This window comes from Ailuropoda melanoleuca, chromosome 13, assembly GCF_002007445.2.
Source record: "Ailuropoda melanoleuca isolate Jingjing chromosome 13, ASM200744v2, whole genome shotgun sequence".
NCBI lineage: Eukaryota > Metazoa > Chordata > Mammalia > Carnivora > Ursidae > Ailuropoda > Ailuropoda melanoleuca.
In genome coordinates, this window is record NC_048230.1 from 3,739,780 (window position 1) to 3,767,751 (window position 27,972).

At 39.5% G+C, this 27,972-nt stretch overlaps 1 protein-coding gene across 3 annotated transcripts in view; it reads left to right on the forward strand.

Moving 5' to 3' along the window:
• SSH2 (slingshot protein phosphatase 2) overlaps positions 1 to 27,972 on the forward strand; it is a 250,029-nt gene that overhangs the window by 40,955 nt on the left and 181,102 nt on the right. For 2 of the 3 annotated variants that reach the window (XM_034640201.1, XM_011225237.3), the window contains exon 2: positions 19,442 to 19,522. The exons of the other annotated variant lie outside the window; for it this stretch is intronic. In XM_034640201.1, coding sequence (XP_034496092.1) covers positions 19,442 to 19,522 — 81 coding nt within the window. The remainder of the gene's footprint in view (positions 1 to 19,441; positions 19,523 to 27,972) is intronic. 3 annotated transcript variants of the gene reach the window in all.

A 27,972-nucleotide genomic window follows, 5' to 3' on the forward strand; every position in this document is an offset into this window, starting at 1 on the left:
AAATTGGAAACTAGACACTTTTCATCAGAGGAAGTTTTATTCTGGGGCACTGTATAGTCTGATTTCTACTCAATTTGGGCCTAAAAGTTAGGGTTTTGGTAGTGGAGGTTTTGTTTTCTAACTCCCAGGGGAAGTGTAACTATTACAGTAGAGTGATTTTTACTTTGAATCTTTCTAACCACCTTCCTTTGAGAAATCCACATGAGCCAATGACAGTGATCTGAACTCACAGACAGTAGGTTCCAGATTTAAAGTGTCTGGAGGGTGTAGGGTTCCATTGCATTTCCTGACGGGTTGGTCCCCTTCCTAATGGAATTATCTTGTTGTGGCAAAGGAATGAGAGTAAATTATCCTTTTTTTTTTCTTTTTTTCTTTTTTTTTTTTTTTTGCGCACGGTGGTGGAGGCAGGCACAGGGAGAGGAAGAGAGAGAATTCCAAGCAGGCTCTATGCCCAGTGCAAGCCCCATGCAGGGCTTGACCTCATGACCCTGGGATCACGACATGAGCCAAAATCAAGAGTTGGACGCCTAACCAGCTGAGCCACCCAGGCACCCTACATTATTGTAATTTGAATGATAATTTTCTCAGATGCACACGGCTTAATTACCAACGAAGAATACCAATGTCGTTCTCATGCCAATATTTGTTCTCCATCTAGACAGTGAGAATAGTGAGAATAACAGATTGAGCTAGGACAACTCCCAAGTCAACGGCTTTTCAGGTTTTGTTTTCTTCTTTTATCACAGTTAGAAGAAACTAGTATATTTGGAAAGAATTTTCTTGGTTATGAGAAACAGAGACCATACACTTCAGAGGATATGTTAACATGAGAAAGATCTAAGATTTTTCTCCACATGGAATGAATATTTTCTTTCAGAGAAATTATCCTCATAGGAGGGGATCTTCTGCTAGAACATACAGTTTCTGACAGTTCTTCCCAGGCTCAGACAACTCTGCCTCTCAGAACCTGATGTCTATAGGACATGGCACTTGTCACTGCTTCCTCAGGGGCATTGCCTGGGCCTGGAATTTTTCCTTGTGCTAAGGTTCCATGCAAGAAATCCATGTGTAAACTCCAGGTTTTTCTCTAGGATCAGGACAATAGCAACCATAAACTCCTGTGTTTCAGTATCTAGCCCTGCTACTCACGAAAAGAACTGTGATTTCTACTGCGCCTGGGTTCTATGAAGAGGCTGACAGGGATTTTGATTTCTGCAGAGGGCCTTCCTGCATTTTACCTCTGCTCTAGAGAAAAAGCCACTGTCAAAAGCAATTTATCATTTTCTGCAAGTTTTTTTTCAGAGGAACTCCTTTCTGTGGCAGTCATCAGAGGGTCTTATTCACAAGGGTCTCTGCTGATCCTGGCCTGAGCAAAGTGGCTCTTGCCTTGCAAGTTCCATGATTCTGCATCCTCGTTAATGCTCTCCTCTTTTGGGTCTCTAGTATCCTTGCTCTTGTCAGTTGGGAATACCATTGGCCCATGACCAATATTTGATAGGGAACCTTCTCAAAATTCTCTGGTGCAAACTGAATTTTATGTGACCACCTTGTCTCCTACCAGCATGAGAGTTTCCCCGAGGAGTTTAGCGATCTCACCATCATGTCAGCCCCTGAATTGTGGGTGACTGCAGAAAAGAGACAGATTTGGGGAGATTCTGTAATTGAGCTTTTCTCACCTTCAACAGTTGGATGAATTAGAGGATTTTGCAGAGTAAGGCTTAACTCTACCAGACCCAAACTGACTGTGATTTTTAGTACATGTTGAGAGTGGAATCAGGGAAGGAGAGCTCCAGAGAGGTGTTCAGGTGATGTTCCCCTCAGATAGTTTTAATGGTTTGTATAACTATTTCTCCAGAGAATACGGAGTGAATTTTCTGGAAAGATTATTCCTCAGGTTTACAACCTTTCAGCTCCTTCTGGGCACCTTCTCTTATCATAGTCCAGTCAATTAATTAGAAAGCAAAAATGACCTTTCTGCAGTATCAAAGAGATCTTGTGGTCAAAATAGGAAATTAATTACAAGTACAAAATCATCACTTACTTTACTCCCAGTTCAGCTTGTTAGTCCTTAATTTTAAGTGTCTCTCTAGCCCTCCTTGCTGATCAACCTGGATTCCTCCTCTGGTAGTAGAGCTCAGTCTTTTTCAGTTCTCTTACTTATTAAAGAAGGAATCAAGCTCTTTACTTACTGAGAAACAGTCTAATCTTTGGTCCTAAGTAAAAACTATTCTTTTCACAATCATCTGAAACCTGACTTGGTAATGTCTCAGGACTCTATCTCAGTAATAGCAATCTTTCCACACTTGTCTTTCTTTCCTGGCATACATACCCAGACATTTGTCCAAGGGAGGCTTTTCTCTTCTTTCTTACTCAGTGTCTTCTTGTCTTCAGATTCTTGTTTTCTGAATTCCTCCGGTTTCTCGAAATAGCCTTCTCTTTGCTCTTTAAACCTGCATTCCCCAAAGGAATAACAGAGCTTCACTTCTTTGCACACACTACAGAAGCATACAGTGGTCATATTACATGGTATACACATTAGTATCTCTAAAACCCAGTTCACTTCACAGCCCAGGTTCCACACCAAACTACACAAAAAAAATTTGAAAGGTATTTGTGTAGCAGGGGTTGGGGGTGATTGGTAGCTATGTTTAAACCACAGATAGCGAGGAGTGGGGGACCCCTTTTTCAGCCGGTCCCCTGAGTAGAGCTGGATAGGTACCAGACCAGCCTGAACATCCACGGAATCAGCCTGAGACGCAGGAAGATACATCTGGATCTCTACAAATGAACATCTCCAGTGCTGAGTTTTGAGGTACAAAGCGGGGAGCCATGAAACCGTGCACAGATATCAGAAGATAAATGGAAGGGGGAGGGAGCCACCGCGTTCAGGTGCTGGGAGGCGGTATCCACCTGCACCGGGGAACGGGGGGACTCGTGGACAGGCACCCGCGAGACAGCAGACTGAGACCATGAGCCGGGAGCACGCGCCACCAGGCATCTCACGGGACTCCGGAATTCCGGTGTGCTTACTGGATCCAGACTGAGACCGGGAGCTCCGGGAGCGTGCGTGGGGCGGCTGGCGGCATTAGAAACACAAAGGACAGAGACGCGCCGGCCCTGGAAGTGAGGGCTGGGATGCTGGGTGTGGGGCGCACATCCCGGGACACTGCAGGGTTGAGGAGCACAACAGAAACAGAGTTAAAGTGGCCAGAACATCAGTGGAGAATGGGCCGCAATCCCTCTGTTCTGAGATAGAGGCTGAGATTCGGCCACTGCTGCTCTGACTCTCAGAAGAGGCACAGCAGACCGCCAGGGAAAGCCACCAGAGAACAAAAGCCTGGAAATACCGGCTCACAGCGTGCCCATCCCCATCCCCCCTCGCAGGGGACACGGAGACTCTACCCAAACAGGGTTGCCTGAGTATCAGCACGGCAGGCCTCTCCCCCAGANCAGGCCCCTCCCCCAGAAGGCAGGCTGAAAAATCAAGAAGCCCACAACCCGGGGTGCCTGGGTGGCGCAGTCATTGAGCGCCTGTCTTCAGCTTAGGGCATGATCCCAGCATTCCGGAAAGGAGTCCCTCATCGGGCTCCTCCGCTGGGAGCCTGCTTCTTCCTCTCGCACTCCCCTGCTTGTGTTCCCTCTCTCCCTGGTTGGCTCTCTGCCACATAAATAAATAAATAAATAAATAAAATCTTTAAAGAAGAAGCCCACATCCCTAAGATCCCTATAAAACAAGGGCCCATGTCCTGGGTCCCAGTAAATAATTTGGGCTCTGGACAACCCCGCAACCTCTCCTCATCAGAATGACAGGAAGGAGAAGCCCCCCCCCAGCAAAGAAAAGACAGTGAGTCTGTGGCCTCTGCCCCAGAAATAATGGATATGGATGTAACCAAATTATCAGAAATGGAATTTAGAGTAACAATGGTCAAAATGATGAGTAGACTTGAAAAAATTATTAATGAAAATGTTACTGTGAATATAGAATCCCTAAGGATGGAAATGAGAGCGAATCTGACAAAAATTAAAAATTCTATAAGCCAAATGCAGTCAAAACTAGAGGCTCTGACGGCCAGGGTCACCAAAGCAGAGGAACGTATTAGCGAATTGGAGGATGGGTTAGTAGAGGAAAAAACGAAAATAGAAGCTGGACTTAGAAAAATCCACGCCCACGAATGTAGGTTACGGGAGATTACTAACTCAATGAAACGATCCAATGTCAGAATCATCGGCATCCCCGAGGGGGTGGAGAAAAACAGAGGTCTAGAAGAGATATTTGAACAAATTGTAGCTGAAAACTTCCCTAATCTAGCAAGGGAAACAAACATTCGTGTCCAAGAGGCAGAGAGGACCCCATCCAAGCTCAACCAGGACAAACCTACGCCACGGCATGTCATAGTGCAATTCGCAAATATTAGATCCAAGGATACAGTATTGAAAGCGGCCAGGGCAAAGAAATTTCTCACGTACCAAGGCAAAGGTATCAGGATTACGTCAGACCTGTCTACAGAGACCTGGAATGAGAGAAAGGCTTGGGGGGGCATTTTTAAAGCTCTTTCAGAGAAAAACATGCAGCCAAGGATCCTTTATCCAGCAAAGCTGTCATTCAGAATTGATGGAGAAATAAAGACGTTCCAAAATCGCCAATCATTAACCAATTTCGTAACCACGAAACCAGCCCTACAGGAGATATTAAGGGGGGCTCTATAAAGGTAAAAAGGCCCCAAGAGTGATACAGAGCAGCAAGTCACAACCGATACAAAGACTTTAAAGAGAAATGGCATCATTAAAATCATATCTGTCAATAATCTCTATCAATCTAAATGGCTTAAACTCTCCCATAAAACGCCACAGGGTTGCAGATTGGATAAAAAGACATGACCCATCCATTTGCTGTCTACAAGAGACTCATTTTGAACCCAAAGATGCATTCAGACTTAGAGTAAGGGGATGGAGTACCATCTTCCACGCAAATGGACCTCAAAAGAAAGCTGGAGTAGCAATTCTCATATCAGATAGACTGGATTTTAAACTAGAGGCCATAGAGAGAGATACAGAAGGGCACTATATTATTCTTAAAGGAAGTATTCAACAAGTGGATATGACAATTATTAATATATATGCCCCCAACAGGGGAGCAGCAAGATACACAAGCCAACTCTTAACCAAAATAAAGAGACATATAGATAAGAACACAGTAATAGTAGGGGACCTCAACACCCCACTATCAGAAATAGACAGAACACCCTGGCAAAAACTAAGCAAAGAATCAAAGGCTTTGAATGCCATACTCGACGAGTTGGACCTCATAGATATATATAGAACACTACACCCCAGAACCAAAGAATACTCATTCTATTCAAATGCCCATGGAACATTCTCAAGAATAGATCATGCTCTGGGACACAAAACAGGTCTCAGCCAATACCAAAAGATTGAAATTATCCCCTGCATATTCTCAGACCACAACGCTCTGAAATTGGAACTCAACCACAAGGAAAAACCTGGAAGAAACTCAAACACTTGGAGGCTAAGAACCATCCTGCTCAAGAATGACTCGATAAACCAGGAAATCAAAAAACAAATTAAACAATTTATGGAGACCAACGAGAATGAATACACAACGGTCCAAAACCTATGGGATACTGCAAAGGCAGTCCTAAGGGGGAAATACATAGCCATCCAAGCCTCACTCAAAAGAATAGAAAAATCTAAAATGCAGTTTCTATATTCTCACCTCAAGAAACTGGAACAGCAACAGAGGGACAGGCCTAACCCACTGACAAGGAAGGAGTTGACCAAGATTAGAGCAGAAATCAATGAATTAGAAACCAGAAGCACAGTAGAGCAGATCAACAGGACTAGAAGCTGGTTCTTTGAGAGAATCCATAAAATTGATAGACCACTGGCAAAACTTGTCCAAAAACAAAGAGAAAGGACTGAGATTATTAAAATTATGACTGAAAAGGGAGAGGTCACGACCAGCACCATTGAAATTGCAAGGATTATTAGAAACTTTTATCAACAGCTATATGCCAAAAAACTAAACAATCTGGAAGAGATGGAGGCCTTCCTGGAAACCTATAAACTACCAAGACTGAAACAGGAAGAAATAGATTTCTTAAATAGGCCAATTAACTATGAAGAAATTGAGTCAGTGATAAACAACCTTCCAAATAATAAAACTCCAGGCCCAGACGGTTTTCCTGGGGAATTCTACCAAACATTCAAAGAAGAAATAATACCTATTCTCCTAAAGCTATTTCAAAAAATAGAAACAGAAGGAAAGCTACCAAACTCATTCTATGAGGCTAATATTACCTTGATCCCCAAACCAGGCAAAGACCCCCTCAAAAAGGAGAATTACAGACCGATTTCTCTAATGAATATGGATGCCAAAATCCTCAACAAGATCCTTGCTAATAGAATCCAACAGTACATTAAAAGGATTATCCATCATGACCAAGTGGGATTCATACCTGGGATGCAAGCATGGTTCAACACTCGCAAATCAATCAATGTGATACATCATATCAACAAGAAAAGACTCAAGAACCATATGATCCTCTCAATTGATGCAGAAAAAGCATTTGACAAAATACAGCATCCTTTCCTGATTAAAACCCTTCAGAGTGTAGGAATAGAGGGTACATTTCTCAATCTCATAAAAGCCATCTATGAAAAGCCTACTGCAAGCATTATTCTCAATGGGGAAAAGCTGGAAGCCTTTCCCTTAAGATCAGGAACACGACAAGGATGCCCACTCTCGCCACTATTATTCAACATAGTACTAGAAGTCCTTGCAACAGCAATCAGAAGACAAAAAGGGATCAAAGGTATCCAAATCGGCAAAGAAGAAGTCAAACTGTCTCTCTTTGCAGATGACATGATACTCTATATGGAAAACCCAAAGGAATCCACTCCCAAACTATTAGAAGTTATAGAACAATTCAGTAAGGTGGCAGGATACAAAATCAATGCCCAGAAATCAGTTGCATTTCTATACACGAATAACGAGACTGAAGAAAGAGAAATTAGGGAATCCATCCCATTTACAATAACACCAAAAACCATACGTTACCTTGGAATTAACTTAACCAGAGACGTAAAGGACCTATATCCTAGAAACTATAGATCACTTTTGAAAGATATTGAGGAAGACATAAAAAGATGGAAAAATATTCCATGCTCATGGATTGGAAGAATTAACATAGTTAAAATGTCCATACTACCCAGAGCAATCTACACTTTCAATGCTATCCCGATCAAAATACCGAGGACATTTTTCAAAGAACTGGAACAAATAGTCCTTAAATTTGTATGGAACCAGAAAAGGCCCCGAATCTCCAAGGAACTGTTGAAAAGGAAAAACAAAGCTGGGGGCATCACAATGCCGGATTTCGAGCTGTACTACAAAGCTGTGATCACAAAGACAGCATGGTACTGGCACAAAAACAGACACATCGACCAATGGAACAGAATAGAGAACCCAGAAATGGACCCTCGGCTCTTTGGGCAACTAATCTTTGATAAAGCAGGAAAAAACATCCGGTGGAAAAAAGACAGTCTCTTCAATAAATGGTGCTGGGAAAATTGGACAGCTACATGCAAAAGAATGAAACTTGACCACTCTCTCACACCATACACAAAAATAAACTCCAAATGGATGAAAGACCTCAATGTGAGACAGGAATCCATCAAAATTCTAGAGGAGAACATAGGCAACAACTTCTATGACATCGGCCAGAGCAACCTTTTTCACGACACATCTCCAAAGGCAAGAGAAATAAAAGATAAAATGAACTTATGGGACTTTATCAGGATAAAGAGCTTCTGCACAGCCAAGGAAACAGTCAAAAAAACTAAGAGACAGCCCACGGAATGGGAGAATATATTTGCAAAGGACACCACAGATAAAGGACTGGTATCCAAGATCTACAAAGAACTTCTCAAACTCAATACACGAGAAACAAATAAACAAATCATAAAATGGGCAGAAGATATGAACAGACACTTTTCCAATGAAGACATACAAATGGCTAACAGACACATGAAAAAATGTTCAAAATCATTAGCCATCAGGGAAATTCAAATCAAAACCACACTGAGATACCACCTTACGCCAGTTAGAATGGCAAAGATAGACAAGGCAAGAAACAACAATTGTTGGAGAGGATGTGGAGAAAGGGGATCCCTCCTACATTGTTGGTGGGAATGCAAGTTGGTACAGCCACTCTGGAAAACAGTGTGGAGGTCCCTTAAAAAGTTAAAAATTGAACTACCCTATGACCCAGCCATTGCACTACTGGGTGTTTACCCCAAAGATACAGACGTAGTAAAGAGAAGGGCCATATGCACCCCAATGTTCATAGCTGCATTGTCCACAATAGCCAAATCATGGAAGGAGCCGAGATGCCCTTCAACAGATGACTGGATTAAGAAGCTGTGGTCCATATATACAATGGAATATTACTCAGCTATCAGAAAGAACGAATTCTCAACATTTGCTGCAACATGAACGGCACTGGAGGAGATAATGCTAAGTGAAATAAGTCAAGCAGAGAAAGACAATTATCATATGATTTCTCTCATCTATGGAACATAAGAAGTAGGATGATCGGTAGGGGATGTAAGGGATAAAGAAAGGGGGGTAATCAGAAGGGGGAATGAAACATGAGAGACTATGGACTATGAGAAACAAACTGAGGGCCTCAGAGGGGAGGGGGNGAGGGGAGGGGGGTGGGGGATTGGGATAGACTGGTGATGGGTAGTAAGGAGGGCACGTATTGCATGGTGCACTGGGTGTTATACACAACTAATGAAGCATCGAACTTTACATCGGAATCCGGGGATGTACTGTATGGTGACTAACATAATATAATAAAAAATCATTAAAAAAAATAAATAAACCACAGATAGCTCTCATACATTAGTCTGAGGAGGGAAATAAAGAATTAGAAGTCTAAGGTTTTAATGACCATAAAGATAATATGTAAGATGATTTACCAAATAAATGGGGGTAAACAAGAATTGTATGCTTTCAACAAACATAAACTTTCCGTATCTCCTTGTTTTACTAGCCTGCTGTCAGCTCATGAAGTTGACAGAACAGTTTGGTTTTTTTTTTTTACTCCTACACAGAACAGGAGGGAAGTAAGCAGCTAACTTGTTAATAGCAGAAGCCTAACCCCAAATGGAAAATAATAGATTATTTGGTTTGCCTAAAATGAGACAAACAGATAATCTCTCTATGGATTATATTTCAATTTTGAGCTACTTAATTAGAAACTAGAGACAGAAATCCAAAAGTTTTCTTTTGTATTTAGAGATTCTAGATCTAGAAGTTCTGAGTTGCTGCTATTTTATTCTTTCTTTTTGTGAGATTTCAGTGAGGGTTGAACACCTACCACCCGCTTCTTTGCTTTTTCATGTGCTTATGAACTTGCTTGTTACTAGTTTATTAATTTTTTCTTCTGTGGGTGATTACTTTTCAGAATCCACTTTGATACCTTAGTTACATATGTAGGCCTTGATTTAAATACAGGTATTCCTTTTTATGTAAATTGAATAATCTGTATATGAATGACTGCTTTTACATCGCACTGGCAATTCACCACTTTCCTTTTGTTGGTTTTGCTACAGGAGTAGTCTAGGGCTGATATGAATTTGCTAGTACAAGTTACGTAGCATTTGTATAGGCTCTGAGATACTGTCGGAAGTGAACATTCAAAGAATTAAAAAGTAAAACCTCCAAATCTACAAATACTCTTATATCAAGTCATTATGTTGTATACTTTAAACTAATATAATGTTATATATCAATTATATCTCAATAAAATGGGGAGAACTTCTAAATCTTATCACTGCTATTTGGGATGAAAGACTTGGAAGAGGAGGGGAGGTGAAAGAATAGGAATGTTGGCATCTAGAAGGTCTCAGTTAAAAACCTCGTTCTGCCACTTACAATTAATGAATGATTGTTGTTTTAGTATTAAATGAGATAACATACGTGAAATGCTCTGATTGTCGTAGCTGTCTTTCGGTTATTTTCATAGAAGCTGGCCTCCTCTCTGTTGCTGTGTACACTCAGGAATCTTTTCAAACTCCATGGGTGATAAATTTTATCCCAAGTCATTACTTAGAAAATAATCAGATCCCGGGGCGCCTGGGTGGCACAGCGGTTAAGCATCTGTCTTCAGCTCAGGGCGTGATCCTGGCGTTATGGTATCGAGCCCCACATCAGGCTCCTCTGCTATGAGCCTGCTTTTTCCTCTCCCACTACCCCTGCTTGTGTTCCCTCTCTCTCTGGCTGTCTCTATCTCTGTCGAATGGATGGATAAAACCTTTTAAAAAAGAAAATAATCAGATCCCAACATTTGCAGCGCTGTGGATGCTATAGAAATATAGACAAGATGCAGACCCTGTTTTCCAACTATTTAAAATCTGCTTAGAAAGTTAGGATCCTTTCCATTGAAAGTACCATACTATATTAAATATGGGGTAAACTGTGACCTTTTAAACATAAAAAGCCCAGAGGTAAGGCAGTGGCTCAATGGAGTTATCAAGGCTCTGGATTCTTTCCATCTTTTCTCCTCTGCCATCCTTAGCATGTTGCCTTTTGTTTTTGAGCCTCTCCTTTCAGGGTCACAAAATGGCTTTCATAGCTATAGACCTTATATCTTTAAAGGCACCATTACAGCCAAAAGCAGAGAAAGGGCAGAGTTTTTGTTGTTGTTTTTCTCAATTCTCCTTTATCAGGGTGGCAAATCTTTCCCTGGAGCAGACTTGCCCTTAGGTCCTGTTAATCAGGATTAGGGTATATGACTGCGTGCTGGCCTGCAGGAAGGCTAAAAAGACAGGTATATATGGCTTTTCAGCTTCGGTGGTGGGACTAGCAGGTAGGTGAGAGAGTTGAGAGATGACTGTTGGTAGACAACAGGGAGAGTCTACCAAAGGGAGCTAAGACTATGATCCTTAAAGGTTAGAGAGAGTTCTAGGCAATTTCTTATTAGGCAGAATTGTGTGCTCTAGGGCAGGAGTTGGCAACCTTTTTCTGTTAAAAGCCTGATAGTAAATATTTTAGGTTTTCCTGGCCACAGATGGTCTCTGTTGCATTTTCTTCCCTGCTTTTTCTTTCTTTTTGTCAGAACAACTCTTTAGGGGCACCTGCTCAGTTGTTAAGCATCTGCCTTCAGCTCAGGTCATGATCCCAGGGTTCTGGGATCAATCCCTGCATCGCATCAGGCTCCCTGCTCAGCGAGAAGCCTGCTTCTCCCTCTCCCACTCCCCCTGCTTGTGTTCCCTCTCTCGCTGTCTGTCTCTCTGTCAAATAAATAAAATCAAGAAAGAAAAGAAAGAAAAAAGAAAAGGAAAGGAAAGAAAAGAAAAGGAAAGAAGGAAGGAAGGGAGGAAGGGGAAGGAAGGAAGGAAAAAGAAAGAAAGAAAGAAAGAAAGAAAGAAAGAAAGAAAGAAAGAAAGAAAGAAAAAGAAAAATAGAACAACCCTTTAAAAATGTGAAAACCATCCTTAGTTTACTGGCCATATGAAAACAGGCTATATTTTGCCAACCCTGCCAAGGCCATGAAGGCTTAGAGGAGAGGCAGATGAGTGAGGCTAAAGTCATCATTTTGAAGCTTCCTGAAATTCTGGGATTTGAGTCATCTTTGAAAGATGGATAAGATTTACACTGAGAAATCCAATTCCTTCTGAAGGGAGCAGTGAGTGGGGAAACATGCCTGTGATGCTTACTACAAAATAGCTACATCGTACAGGCAAAGAATGAAAAGCAACAATACCTCTGCAGGTGAGATGGGCTAAATTGCAAGCCAAAGTTAGGGAGTACTGAGGTATGACTACCTAGACTGCGTCAGCCACTGACAAGCCAACTTTCTAAGTAGCTCTTAGAAATGAAGATGCCCTTTTGGCTTAAAGCCTCCATGCTGACTTGGAGCCTGAGGGAGGCAGTGTCTCATGTTAACAGTTGGCCCTTCAGTAGGAGCTGTTGCTACTATGACTAATTAAAGGACAGACATCATGTGTTTGGAGAAGGCTATAGGTCTCTTAACCATAGCTACACACAAAGATTATAACTCGTCTTAAATTTGTGTGATTGTTATTGACAACAGGGAAGATTTGCAACAACTAGTAGTAAGTCACTGATTCACTGAACATTTATTGAATGCTTAGTGTGTGTCAGGCCCTAGAGATACAAGTTGAGAAACTCACAGTCTAGAGGGAGGGAAACAATATATATAGAAATAATTATGATAGAGTGAGATAAGGGTTAGAAAATATATGTATAAGGAACTGTGGATGCTGAGAAGAAGGAACCACCAATTCATCCTGATTTAAACTTTCTAAGTGACTCAGTCTAATTATTGCTGTCCTTCAATGGCCGGAGATTATATCCTTAATACTAGCCAATTATCTTGCAGATCTGTACCATTGATTACAAAGAGGCCTGTGTGAGATACTGTAATTGAATCAAATCCAAATCGTCATCCAGAAAATTCATCCAGCAATTTCAAAAATTCTGCTGCTGCTACCAAGTTTTTAGGATCCTTTTTCTGTGCAAAGTATACAGCTTAAGTGTTTGTGCTTCCCACTACTCTGGTATGAATATTGGGATCTGTAGAACAATTGTTTTCCCCAGTAAAACGTACAGAAAAGAAGATTCTATGGCAGGCAGAATCATGCCTTAAAGAGTCCCCCCCATCTTAATCAGCTATGAACCAGGAAATACAGTATGTTACATGGTAAGGGGAGAATTACGGTTGCAGATGGAATTAAGGTTTCCAATTGGATGACTTTAAAATAGGCAGATTATTCTGCATTGTTGAAATGGATGGCAATGTAATTACCAGGGGCTTTGAAATTGGAAGAGGGAAACAGAGAAGAGGTTGGATTGATAAAATATGAGGACGACTCAGCCCATCTTTGCTGACTTTAGAGATGGAGGAAGGGATCCACAAGCCAAAGAATGCAGGTGGTCTCTAGTTGCTGGAAAAGGCAGGGAAACAGATTCTCCCTATGTTAGTTTGTCAGGGCTACCAAAACAAGTATCATAGACTAGTGGCTTAAATCACAGAAATTAATTTTCTCATCGTTCTGGAAGCTAGAAATCAGAATTTAAGGTGTTGGCAAGGTTGATTTTTTCCCTGAGATCTCTCTCCTTGGCTGGTAGATGTCTGTCTTATCTCTGTCTTCACATGGTCTTTCCTCTCTGTGTGTCTGTGTCCTGATCTTCTCCTCTTATTAGGACACCAGTCATATTGTATTAGGTATTAGGACCTACCCTGATAAACCTTATTTTAATTTAATCACCTCTCTAAAAACCATATCTCAAGATACAGTCACAGTATGAAGTCCTAGGGATTAGTTGGGGGGGGGGCGGTCTGTAAAACTCCCCTAGATCCTCCAGAAGGAACATGGGTCTGCCACCACTTTGATTTTAGGACTCCTGACCTCTAGACTATAAAGATAATAAATTTGTGTTAAGTCGTCGAATTTGCAGTATTTTGTTACAGGAAATTAGAAAATGAATATGATTCCAAGTAATCTGAGGGGCGCCTGGGTGGCTCAGTTGGTTAAGCGACTGCCTTCAGCTCAGGTCATGATTCCAGGGTCCTGGGATCAAGCCCTGTGTCAGGCTCCCTGCTCAGTGGGGAGCCTGCTTCTCCCTCTCCCTCTAGTGCTCCCCCTGCTTGTGCTCTCCTGCTTTCTTTCTGTCAAATAAATAAATAAAATCTTAAAAAAACAAATTAAAAAAACAAGTAATCCGAGTCTGCTAATAGGAGACTGATTAGCTGAATTGTGGTACTTCTATACAATGGAATAACAATGACAAAAATACTGAAATAAATATCTATTGACCAATGAATAGATAAACAAAATGTGGTGTATGTGTATATACAATGGAATATTTATTCAGCCTTAAAAGGGGAAGAATTCTGACACATACTACCTAATATGTATGAACCTTGAAGACATGCTAAGTGAAATAAGCCAGTCACAAAAAGACAAATACTGTATAATATCACTTATATGAAGTATTTAGAGTAATCAAACACATAAACATAGAAAACAGGATAGGGTTTGCCAGAGGCTATGGGGGGGGTGAGTTTTTTAATGGACATGGAGTTTTAGTTTTGCAAGCTGAAAAAGTTCTGGAGACTGGTTGAACAATGTGAATATACTTAATACTAATGAACTCTATACTTGAAAATGGTTAAGGTGGTAAGTTTTGTGTTATATTATTTTAAAATAGTGAAACAAATTAGGTTTAAAAGGCAATGACAGAAAAATAGGTGTAGTGTGCTTTCATTTTATATTTTGAGAGAAAGGATATGTGTATATCCTTGTATATACCTACAATATCTCTGAAAAGATACCCAAGAAACTCACATAGTGATTACTCCTGGGAATGGGGTTGTGGAGAATTAGGAGGTAGGAGGGCAGGGATGGGAAGAAAACTTAAATACTCCTTGACACCTTCTGAATTTTGTTTGCCACATATTATATATTGAAATCATAGTTTTTACCAAGCTCATAGACACACAGAACAGATTGGTGGCTTGCCAGAGGTGGAGGAAAGCATGGGCAAAATCCGTAAAGGGAGTCAAAAGGCACAAACTTCCAGTTATAAAAATATGTCCTAATGGAAGGAAGGAAGGAGGGAGGGAGGGACGGTGGGAGGAAGAGAGAAGAGACCGAGGAAAAAGGTTTTTAAATGTGTAATTAGGGTTAGGGACTACAGAGAGGGTTATCTCACTTAGGTCATCATTAGGCTGTGAAATTGCTTTGTCAATCCAGCTACATGTAAGTGTCAGGATAAATAAGACCTACTTCTTGCCTTGGCCCTTAAAGGGCTAAAAGTTCTTAGTCCCAAAGTGTTCACCAGGCTTTAAGGTACACATTTTGTGGTTTGGTGTCTATTAGTGTATTGTCAAAATCTCTAGGTGTTGTTTTTGTTTGTTTGTTTTTTGTTTTTAAGAACAACTACAGTGTGTTCACTTAGAATCCCCCCAAAAAGAAATATAAATGAAAAAATAGAAGGTAAAAGAAATGTAATAGTGTTTTCTGCTTCTTAAAATCACATGAACTATAACAAGAATAGAATAAAAGACACTTAAGAGTAGCAACAGGTTATGACTCTTGTGGGATTATTTCTTAAGAGTTCTGCTTGCCAATTGTTAGGTAACTGCACACTCTTCAAAACATTCTTCTTAGTACACGAGTCCTTGCATCATACATTCCATATAAAGATTGCAAAATTTTATTACTATAATTGTTGCTTAGAAGCTGTTCTGGATTGAGACTTCTTGTTATATATGGATGTGTTTTCCTTACCAACAATCTTAGACCCTGTTTTTCTCCAAACAATACTTCGCCAAAGGAGCGTATTTCCACAGAGCCATATCCTTATTTTTGTAGCTTTTTCATCCATCTGGACCCTGTTCAGTTATCTTTCCCTTTTTGTTTAGAGTTTTACTGTAGCTAATTCAGCATCCAGAAAAGTGCTTAATACATAGTAGGGGTACAATAAATTGTGACAAATGACTCATTGTGAGCTCAGTGCTTCAGGGTTATATAGGGAATACAAAGTTGTCTCTAGAAGTGAAACACTTAACAATTTTATAGAAGCAAAATTTCCCTAGATAGCAAAAGTTTCTTTGAAAGAGAATTTAATGCAAATTTATAAGCCTTTTACATCTAGTAGGGAGATTATTATTACTGTCGTACTATTAACAACAGCAGCAGCAGCGCTCACTAGTAAGTAACATCAGTAGCTAAGTCATGCTAAGTGCTTTAACTTAATTATCTCTCATGTAATCTTTCCACTGACCCTATTAGATAGATGCTATTGTTATGCCTGTATTTATGGCTGAGGAAATTGAGCTCAGAGAGATTAAGTAATATGTGCAACATCACATGGCTAGTAGGTGGCAAAACCAGGATATGAACTAATTTAGTTAAGATTTGGACTTGGCAGTTCTAATGCAAAATTATGAGTTTGACATTATCCTCTTCAAAATTCCTACTGAACCGGCCAAAGGGACATTTAAGAAGGGAGGAAGGAGGGAAAGAAGGAAAAGAAAAGAAGATTGGTTTCTGCATTACAAAGTGGGATCCTCATAAAAGAAATACTGGAGGGTTTTGTTCAATATGAAATTCAGTTGAGATAAGGGCCTACCAACTTAGTACTATGTATAAAAAGCCCAGCTAAGGAGTGAATAAAGGAAGCATCTTTTATTCCTAGTTTACTAAAAATGTTAATTTTATCAAATACTTTTTAGGATCTATTTAGATAATCTTAAGATTTTCTCATTTGATTTAATGTATTAAGTTATATTAATAGAATTCCTAAATATGCATTCATTGAATAAGTCCTTTATAGTTATAAGCAAGACAGTTCACACTGCAGAACCCAGGAACAATTCAGACACTGGAATTACCAAGTACCCCAGAAATCAGAGGAAAGAACTTGAAATATCCTTTGTTTTCCTTTAGGATTTGAATTTAATTTGGAACTAAATATGTTGTTTGCAAGTAAATACTGGTTCCATGAACCAATTATTTTTAATGCTACCAGCACACTTAAATTGATACCTTGTATCTTAATTAAATTGCAATTAATAAGTATGCAATAAAATCTTAAAGTAACTTTAGGAGTGCAAGTCATTACAGGACCTCCTTTTTATTTTTATTTTTTTTTAAAGATTTTATTTATTTATTTGACAGAGATAGAGACAGCCAGCGAGAGAGGGAACACAAGCAGGGGAAGTGGCAGAGGAAGAAACAGGCTCAAAGCGGAGGAGCCTGATGTGGGGCTTGATCCCATAACACCGGGATCACGCCCTGAGCCGAAGGCAGACACCTAACTGCTGTGCCACCCAGGCGCCGCAGGACCTCCTTTTTAGAAGCTATTTTAAAAGATCTCATGTAAACATGCTGAAATATTTACAGGAATGAAAACTTTAAAATCTTAATTAGTGTAATTTAGATTAATTGTAACACTGTGGCAGTGACAAGTGACTTGTTATCTGTTGTGATATGAGAATTTGAGAGAATCGAAAGCAGTTTTGATCTCTACCTTATTAATTCCTTCAGATATTTTGGGGTTTTTTTAATTATTATTATGCCTTCAGTTTTTCTGATATGACTTTTAGAAGTCTTCAAGTATTTTGTAACCTGATTTTTAAAAAACACAAATGGAGGGGCACCTGGGTGGCACAGTGGTCAAGCGTCTGCCTTCAGCTCAGGGCGTGATCCCGGCGTTCTGGGATCGAGCCCCACATCAGGCTCCTCCGCTGAGCCTGCTTCTTCTGCTTGTGTTCCCTCTCTCACTGTTTGTCTCTATCTCTGTCGAATAAATAAATAAAATCTTAAAAAAAAAAACAGAAATAGAAAGTAAATGTTTTTTCCCAGGGTGTCTGGGTGTCTCAGTTGGCTAAGGTTGATTTTGGCTCAGGTCGTGATCTCAGGGTCATGAAATCCCCTGTTGGACTCCGAAACCAGCAGGGAGTCTTCTTGAGATTCTCCCCCGCCAAAAAAATAAAAAAATCTTAAAAAAAAAAGTTCTTATTTTTCCCCCTCCAAAATGCAAGGTAGTGAGAAATAAAGAGATTTTGAATTTACAGGATTTAAAAAATGATTTTAAATATTTGGTTGTTTCTGTTTATTTTCTAAAAGAGGAAGAGGGAGGGATAATGGAAGATGAGATTTGGTTGTAAGAAGGAAGACCAAATTAGGCAAAGGATCGGGGTAGGAAAAAAGTAAGAAGGAAATAAACCAGAAGAAGGCAGTTACCAGGAATAGTGACTCTGAGCTTTACTTTCATTTATTTGCCCTCTAAAACTCTTTATCTCTGTGGGAATTCAGTGGGTTGAAACATAGTTTCAGCTTTGAAAAATCAAAGGAGTCAACTAGGATAGCCACAGAGTAGTTATATATGATTAAGTTCAGCCAGTAGTAGTAAGAATTTTTTTTGTCATTTATTTAAGAGCTTTATTGAGATATAATTGATAAACAAAAAACTGCATATAGTTAATATATACAATTTGATGAGTTTGGACATATGCACACACCTGTGAAACCATCGCTATAACCATCACTAAACCTTTCTGTCACCTCCAAAAGTTTCCTTGTGCCTCTTTGCATTTTTTGTTGTTGTTGTTATTTGTTTTGCAATAAGAACATTTAACATGAGCCCTGCCCTCCTAACAAAAATTTTAAATGCACAATAGAGTATTGTTAACAGTAGGCACTATGTGACACGGCAGATCTCTATAACTTTTTCATCTTACAATACTGAAACTTCATACCCATTAAACAAAAATTCTCCATTTATTCCTCTCCCTTAGCCCCCTGGCAACCAACATTCTACTCTTTGCTACTGTGAGTTTGATTATTTTGGATACCTCAAATAAGTGGAATCATGTAGTATTCATCTTTCTGTGACTGGCTTTTTATTTTTTTCAGGCGGAATAATATTCCATTGTATGTATATATCACTTTTTCTTTAACCATTTGTCTATTGTTGGATATCTGGGTTGATTCCATTATCTTGACCATTGTAAATAATGCTGCAACGAACATCAGAGTGCAGACATATCTTTCAGATTCTGATTTCAGTTCTTTTGGATTTATACCCAGAAGTGGGATTGCTGGATAATATGATAGTGAGAAGTTTTGATGATATAAACATCTACATCTCTATGTAGAGACAGCTCAGTTTCCAGCAGCTGTTGCTCAAATAACAAACATTTGGATGAAACTTTATGGGTCAGAGTTGGAGCTTTTTTTCTTCTCTTTTGTGGTGTTGTTAGTCATAAGGGAAAAATACTCTTGTGTTACCAGCTAATTGTTTCACTTCTTTGTCTCCTTTTCCTTATCTGTCTTCTAGACAGATTCTGAAAAAGAGATTGGATAGTGGAAGAAAGGTTTTAAATTGTTTTCTGGCATCTGTCAGGGGGACTTGGGTAGGGTATATCTTTTGGCTTTTCTTATAAACACTTGTTAGCAGAGGGCTAATGAGGTTAGTGGTTAGATACCCCAGTCATGTCCTATGTTATATTCTAAAGCCTGACTCTGAACAATCATATTAAATATGTACCTTTGGATATGAGGATGAATGAACACAAACCTACCCCATTCTGAGCACTATGAAGGGTTAGTAGCACCATCTTTACAGAAAAGGGACACCCCATTGCCCAAATTGGAAACCATAGAAAATGCTTCAGCTAATCAAACATTCCTCAGTCAATTTTCCAGTCACCTAACCAATCAACTTGTTGGCTTTATTCTCTCCAAAATAGCCATCACTAATCAGAATTGCAACTTCTCACCTATGAGCTAACATGACTCAGTGATTTCTGCTGGCTTTTCCCTCATGCTCATGGCCCCATTCATTTGGATCTCTGAAATGATGTTGTTTGTATTACAGAGCTCTCATTTGGAAGACAGTGAATCGGCAGTGTTACTTTGCTGTGAATGTGAAGAATCAGATATCTTTAGTGGTTCCAATGTACGTAGGTATATGTTTTTATACAGCCTTTGATATTTCAAGTGAAAGCTTTTTGGGTGAATTTGGCTCTTAAATGCAACTGAGATAGTGCCTATTATTTCATCTATTTGGCGTCACTCAGCCAAGTAGTCTCTGAAAGCAAATAAGTGACTTGGAACATGTGCCTATATAATGGTATATATGTATGCATAATAATCTCCACTCAAGGTGTATCTATCTACAAAGTAGAGAAATGTTGTATCCTGGAACTTTAGAGTGAGTTCTCCTTCAATAGAGAATGATTGTTTTGTGGGTTTTTACATTTTTTTAAATTGTCAGTAGTTTCCTTTTTCCCATGACAACTGCTTGGTATTGGTGCTGTCACTAGATATTTACTCCCCATGTACACAGAACTAACACATCCTGGCTTTTGATAATGTTAAGCTAAATAATGTTATAATTACTGGGTCATTTCAAATGTGGAGCTGTCTAACTACATTTCATGAGGTGTTATAAATTTGTTTATCTCACCTGATCCCCAACATAATTGCTTAATTATTGCAAATTACCAATGCAATCAGGCTAAAGTTAGAAAAGGACTTAAATTGACTTTTTTTTAAATGATTTTATTTACTTATATGAAAGAGAGAGCGTGAGAGCATGAGGAGGGTGGGCCGAGGGAGAGGAAGAGGGAGAAGCAGGCTCCCCACTGAGCAGGGTGCCTGATGTGGGGCTCTATCCCAGCTCATGACCTGAGCCACCCAGATACCCTTAAATTGACTTTAAAAATTTTTAAATATCTCTTCCAACAGGATAACTGCCTTTGCTAGCCATGGCTAAAACTAAGTTCTACAAACCTTGATGATAAAATCGGGATTCTGTCTATTTCGGAATGTTTATTGTACATAGTAGGCACTCTATAAACGTTGTTGAAGTGTCACCAATGGAAACTCTCTCGAAGTGAGCTGTGCCTCTTAAGTATATCACCATAGTACTGCCAATTCGTGAACTGTCTTCTTTAGTTCACCATCATTGCACAAAGAAAGTGATCACTATTTCAGGACCTCATTCAACTATTACATTGACTTACCTGGTTGCACTTCATTCAGCATTTGATGATGAGTGTGGAATGGCAGGAAGTTATTTTGACATGCTCATTCCCTAGTGCTTTAAAACATTAACTGAGGAATTCACAAGAGCACTTATTTATTATCAACATTTTGCAGATGACAGACTGAGGTCGGAAAGGTTATATTCTTTGCCCAGTGTTGTGTGATAAACAAGAGCAGTGCTGACGTGAGATCTCAGCTGCCTGCCATCAGTGATCTCACTATCAACAGGCCTCCTCATCCTTGATGGAATGGATACCAAGGCTCTTTATATAGTTTCCTCAAGATTATTTTGTTCAGTCTGCATTGGCATCCTCTGGATTGGACTGGCTTATTTTTTGGCTGATTTTGCCTTAAAGAGACCGGTGCATGGCAATCTATATGAAGAATATTTTTATGAAGTTGTACACATGTGGGGAAAAGAGATGACTCTAGTTTTAATGGTTCTCTGAGAAACAAATAGTTGAGTATATGTATTTGCAGATTATTCTGGATTGCTTTATTTTATTGCCAGAGCTTTCATTCATTTAGTTCAGGTTTGTTGTCTTTTCCTCTTCATAAGGCAAAAGTGGTTAAATATACTGGCTGGCTTTTAAAAAGTATTGGATTCTCCTCCTGTTTTTTTTGCTTAGGGAGTACTTCCCATACTTTTTTTTCCCCCCTTTCCTCAGCTCCCCATCCCCACCCTCATGTTAAAGGAGATTAAAGAACTCCTTCCCAGTGTGAAGGCTTAAACTTGAAAACAAAATTGTTTGGAGAGTAAACTGATTGAAATCCCCAGTTTGAATTTCTTCAAAGGAAATGGCATGGGATCTTGATGACTGAAGAAGTTAACTGTTATAAAGAAGAGCAGGAGAGAAAGTCAATCGCTGAAGAACTTTCTCTTCAATCTCAGGATAGCAGAATTATGAACTTTGGTTGGCTGTATTCATTAATTCACTTACACATGTATTCATTCATTCATTCTGCAAGCATTGATTGACTATCGTGTACTAATTACTGGGCCCAGGGCTATGGAGGTTAGCTATAAAGTATAGAATCTATCCTAACAGCAAACTTTTCAGCTATAGGATGAATGAGGTCTGAAGATCTAACATAAAACATGGTGACTATAGTTGATAACATTGCATTTTATAATTGATATTGCTAAAAAAGCAGAACTTAAATGTTCTCACACACAAAGAGGATAAATATGTGTAGTGATGAATATATAAACTAACCAGATGGGGGGAATGTTTTCATAATGTATATGTATGTCAAATCACCATGATGTACACTTTAAAATCTTACAATTTCATTTGACAATTCCTCAATAAAGCTGAGGGTCTATTTTTAATTCTACCATTAGGAGAATTGTATACTCTCTGCTTCAACAAGTTAGTTTTATGGATATTCATGGAAAGCCATGAAAAGGAGAGGAGAAAATCATTCATATGCAGTACATGGGGAGAAGAAAAGAAATCTGTGGATGAGTAGAAAGAAACTTGGCTAGAGGCAAAGAAGGGGTAGCTCTCTCTGGAAGAGGGCTAACTGCCTTAGATTTCCTTGGGCTTCCTTGGAAGAGAGGGGAGGAGTATAGAAAGGCTCTGCCTCTTCTCTGGTCCTGGTCAGCTTCTACGGAACCAGATAAAGGGTAGAAGCAGCTTCTCGTTCCTTTTGCTATGCACAGGGTTGTTGGACGCCTCCATAATGGAAAAGGGGACTGTCTGCCCCGGAGCAGGGTTGATAACGTGACTGGCAAAGGTCGCAGAGGAAGAAGATACTGGCCCTAGCTGCAGGAGTTTCACTTTGGCTTCAGATAAGAAAGAATGTAGGCAGTGACTAAAGCAGGTTGGGGTACTGGTGGCTGCAGTAGCCACTGAGACTCCTGAGAGTCCTCTCCACTCCCCATCCCCATACCTGCTGCGGTTCTGCCTAAAAGAAGAAATAGCCCTGTGTGAGTGGAATTCCAATTATCATGTTTATGGGGGTTCAACTAGAAACAAGTAGTTTCAGGGGTGCCTGGATGGCTCGGCCGTTAAGCGTCTGCCTTCGACTCAGGTCATGATCCCAGGGTCCTGGGATGGAGCCCCACATCGGGCTCCCTGCTCGGCGGAAAGCCTGCTTTTCCCTCTCACACTCCCCTTGCTTGTGTTCCCTCTCTTGCTCTCTCTCTCGCTCTCTGTCAAATAAATAAATCTTTAAAAGGAAGGAAGGGAGAAAGAAAGAGAGAAAGAAAAGAAAGAAAGCGACAAGTAGTTTCATTACTATTGCAGGGTTCTATCTTCCCCAGCCTGGAGGTCAGGAAAATGCTTATTACATTAGTTTATTTCTTCAAAATACAGCAATTTCTTTCTCTCCTTTCCCTGCTTGTCTGACCCAGTCCCACCCTACCAAACAGGAGGGACATGTGTAGGTGGTCATAATACTTTTGTGGTCTATTTCATTCCTTTGCTTGGATATTAAATCCTTGTAGGGAATGCGTTTTCCTTCCATGCAATCAAAACAGCATTTTGTTTGATTAGCCCAGTGAGAGGAAGTAGTGTTAGCCTTTTGTTATTAAAGAAAAAAAGAAAAGGCCACCCTCAAATCAAATATGGAGAAGGCAGACAGAAAGGAAAATCTAAAATGTAAGAATTATTTGGTTTAACATGCTTTACATTTTCATTTTATTTTTTAATTAAATCAATTAGCCAGGGGCCCCTGGGTAGCGCAGTCATTAGGCAGCTGCCTTCGGCTCAGGGCGTGATCCCGGAATGCCGGGATCTAGTCCCACATCGTGCTTCTCCTCTGGGAGCCTGCTTCTTCCTCTCCCACTCCCCCCTGCTTGTGTTCCCTCTCTCGCTGGCTGTCTCTCTATCACAGAAATAAATAAAATCTTTAAAAAAATTCAATTAGCCAACATATAGTACAGCATTAGTTTTTGATATAGTGTTCAATGATTCATTAGTTGTGTATAACTAACCCAGTGCTCTTTGCATTTTTAAACTGTATATTTGTATTCTTTTCTAGGGCAGGACAGGTGTCTCAACATAGTAGTATCCTTCTAGATGGCAACTTCCGTGGAAGTTTTCATGTGTAGTCATTTTGTGGAGTGGGAGAATGGCTTTGGAGAGAGAGAATGTTTTAACCTCACTAAGTTTAAGATAAAGGATTTAAGAATTATAAGAAGTTTTTAGTGTTATTATAAGCCCTAATTCAAAGCCTGCTATTGAGTAGCCAGACTATGGATTGAAAATAGAAGGGACTTTAATCTTTAGAATTCTTCTGAAGCATCTTACTTTTCTTGTATATTTTAAGTCTTGGAATGTGGTATATGGGATGATCAAAACAATGAATGATTTGTTAGCTCAGAAAGTAAAACTATATTTAAATGGGGGAAAACTGCTATTGTCGTTAAATCTACTTCTGTAAGACTAGAGATTGTGAGCAGACACACACAACTGTATGTTGTGGGTAAACCTACAGATACAGCGATAACCTAAGTAGTTGGCTGGAAGGTGGTGATGGTGTGTAGGCCGACAGTATGTGCATCTGGTCATTTCTGATGATTTGTATTTACCTTCTTTCATCCAGCCCTTAGTACTGTATTTTTTCCTTTTTACAGGCTCATTTGCAGAGATATCATTTCACTGGACAACATACACAAATATAAAAAGGAAAAAAATGAAAATTTGTTGCTAAGGAGATGTGAGTTTTATTATGAGTTCCAAATGACCAGTTAGCCAACAGCAAACAGCTGTCCCACCAGAGTATAGGATTATTTGAATTGTTTCTGCATCGCCTCCGCTGCATAGTAGAGCAATTACTGGTTAGGGCACCTGGTCAGAGAACAGGATACGTGTTGCCGGTGGCAAAAAAACATAGTTTCACCATGAATGGTATTCCTATTTTTCCCTTTGGAAGAAGTCTGATCTAAATGAATAAATTGTTTTGTTTTGTTTTGTTTTTGCAAATGAAACTGCAAGTAAAATTTAAAACAGAGTAGATAAAATGTATAGATTATAGGTACTTCAGAGCTGACCAAAAGAAGGTAAACATTGCATTGGAGTATAAAATATTTCTATTTTACGTGAACTAGGTTTAAAATGAATGAAAAAGTACGAACACAAAATGTAGAAATTACAAAGGACAACGTATCAACTTATCATGAAACAGTTTGCAAGTATAGAGTATAAAACTACAATGAAATATTTTCCAAAGATGACCCACCCACAAAACAATTACATTAAAATAATGTACACATTTAAACAGATGTCCCACTACCACCACCCATGAATAGCTTAACTAATCAAAAAAAAAAAAAAATCACTGCTTTCTCTGGAAAAGAAGAGCACACCATAAGCAGAAGGAATTCGAACAAGAATTAACAAAAGATTATCACTGCTATGAGTAAATGAGTGACTTGGAATGACTTCTGTGATTGTGGTCACCATTATTGAAGAAATGACACAGAGGATCTATCTCCTGTGATGTCAAACTTATTTTTCTTTGTTCCGGAATAAGATACAATCAGAAAGCATAGCTCAACTATTTTATCTTAGAATAACAAATGAGAAATAATTTTCAACTTTTCTTTTTAAAAATCTTACCATCTTGAGTGACTTTATCTGAGGGAAAATGAGATTTGTAGTAATCCTGGGTATACAAAGGCTATTTTAAGAATTACCCTTATCATTTAACTCAGTAGTTCTCATTGCATTTGCACATTAAAATCACCTGGTGACTTATTAAAATAATTTAATAGTCTCACCCACTCCAGTTAAATCAGGTTCTCAGTGAGTGGGACCCAGGTATAGGTATTTTTTTTTAGTGGTCCCAGGATTATTCTAATGTGAATGAGGGATTAAGAACCACTGTTTTAACTCTAGCTATGCTAATTTTTTACACCTCCTGAATCAGAGCTCCAACCTGCAACGTCTGTAACATTTGTTTCCTTGAAGAATAGACAAAATAAGACATTGACTAGAATCCTAAGAGTTGACTTTGCAACTCAGTTACAATGCATTTAACTTTTATTCAGTGAAATTCCTTGGCTAGGCTTCTGTTAAAAGAAGAGCAAGTTCCAAATCCTCAGTGAACCTGTGTCAATTAAGGGCCAGGTTTTCCATGAAGTTATAAAGACTTATTCTTCCTAGGAGCTAGCATAAAGACAAAGTATTAAAGTATTAAAGACCACTTTTAGATGTTGTATATTATACTTTTATTGAAATAAAATATATATACAGAGAAGTGCACTTATCTTGCACTTTTATGTATATCTTGATGAATTTTCACACACATCAAGAAACTGTAACCTATACCTAGATCAAGAAATGGAATATTACCACTCCCCTCCACCAATTCCCCCTTCTGCTAACACCCCCTTTCTCCCTTTTAGTCACTATTCACTTTCCCAGCCATCATCACCCTCAACCCCCAAGGTAACCACTATCGTGAATTCTTGACCATATGATTTTGATGTGAGCGTGAGGCTATGCTCTTTAGATGACCCTCTTTGACCCCCAGAATCAGGGCTTAGCATCCTGTAATAAAGAGCTCAGGCGCAAGGTTCATACAACCCAGGTCAGAGTCCCAGCTCCACCACTTGCAGGCTTTGTGACTTTACTTCTCTAAGCCTCACTTCCCCATCTATAAAATGGGGATAATAATAATAGCTGTCTCAGAGAGTTGTTAAAATTAAATGAGGTGATTTATGTAAGGTACTTAGAGGGCCTGGCACATTTTCTATGCTACGTAGGGAGCAGGGGCAGATGGAGGATTCCCTGGTGTCACCATCTCTTCCATAGAGTCAGGACAGTGCCACTTTTGTCTGTGGGTACAATGTAAGTTTATGGTACAGCTCTGTAGGAGAGGAGGAGGAAAAAATAGACATCTCGACCATCTTTCCTTTCCTTTACCATCCTTTATTTGCCTTGTGGCATGAGTAAGTTGTGGCCACTTCTAAAATATATTATTTAGGGACGCCTGGTGGCACACTTGGTTAAGCCTCTGACTCTTGGTTTCAGCTCAGGTCATCGCAGTGTCGTGAGATCGATCCCTGCATTGGGCTCCATGCTCAGTGCGGAATCCACTTAAGACTCTCTCTGCCCCTCCCTGCTGCACACGCTCTCTCTCTCATAAATAAATCTTTAAAAAATAAATAAATGTATTATTTAAATTTGTAAAATGATCATTGAAGGGCCAGAAATGTTCTCTTATACATCCTTGTACTCTCCACAGTGCCTACCATAGTCATTTGCAAGTTGCACATATTTAATGCCTTGGGTAATGGAATCTAAAAATGATGCTTCAGATACACCATGCTTTCCCCTGCACTGAATTTATATTGGTTCAGCTTCTGGCCCTTCTTTTGACCAGAGACATATTTTGGAGATATCTGGCACAAGGATACAGAATGTAGCAGTGAAGCGATTGCAGGCAGACACCAAGAGGTTGGCCTAATTTATAAAATCAACCAAGTAAAAACTCCGACTAGCTGAATTATCCTTTCATAATCTGAGGCAGGGCCTGTTCAGGTGTACTTGTCCCTTGATTTGGTTTAGGAAAGCAGGAAAATCAGAAGATGGCATGACTTGTAGGTTTTTTCATTAATAAAATTATACAGACTTTTTTAAGATTGTAGTTTGGAGATAATTTACCCTTTGAAAGGTGAGCAAGACATTTTTTAGCGCTTATTATCTGCCAGATATTCTAGGTGATTTTCATTCAAGTTAGTGTTGAATCCAAGTCTTTGAGGTTAAGTACTTTTAGTATTTCCCGTTTAAAGGTGAGGAAACAGAGGCTTGCCTAAGGTATGTGACCACACTGGTAGTGACAGCCGAGTCTGCCTGACGCTCTGTTTGAGCTTTTATCCTTATGCTGGATTGCCTTTGCCCTTGAATGGAATATTGTTATTCTGGTGCTAGGAGGTCAGGGGCAAATGGAATAGTGGTTCTCAGCTCTGTTTTTGCACCAGAATAATCTGTGGAGCTTCTTAAACATAGACTCAAATCTCACCTTAGCAACTTTCTCATTCAGTGGGTCTTGGACATCTTTATTCTTTACCAACGTCCATAGGTGGTACTTCATGCAGCCAAAGTTGAGAATCGTGGTTCTTAGAAATTCTCTAGGGAGGAATTATAAGATTACAGATCTGGGGACATCTGAAGACTGAACTGGGATAGACACACTGTTGACAGAAGTTTAGGGAAAGAGGAGGAGATAGCTTAATAACAATCAAGTTCATGTTTCAAGAAGTAAGATGGTACATATCATCAGAAATTGGATATATCAGTGGAATATTTTATAGCCACATTAATTCTCCATTATTTCTCTGAATTTCTGGAGTGTCACTGTTGTATTCAAGCACAGTCCTCTCAAACCTAACTTGCTTCCCCAAAT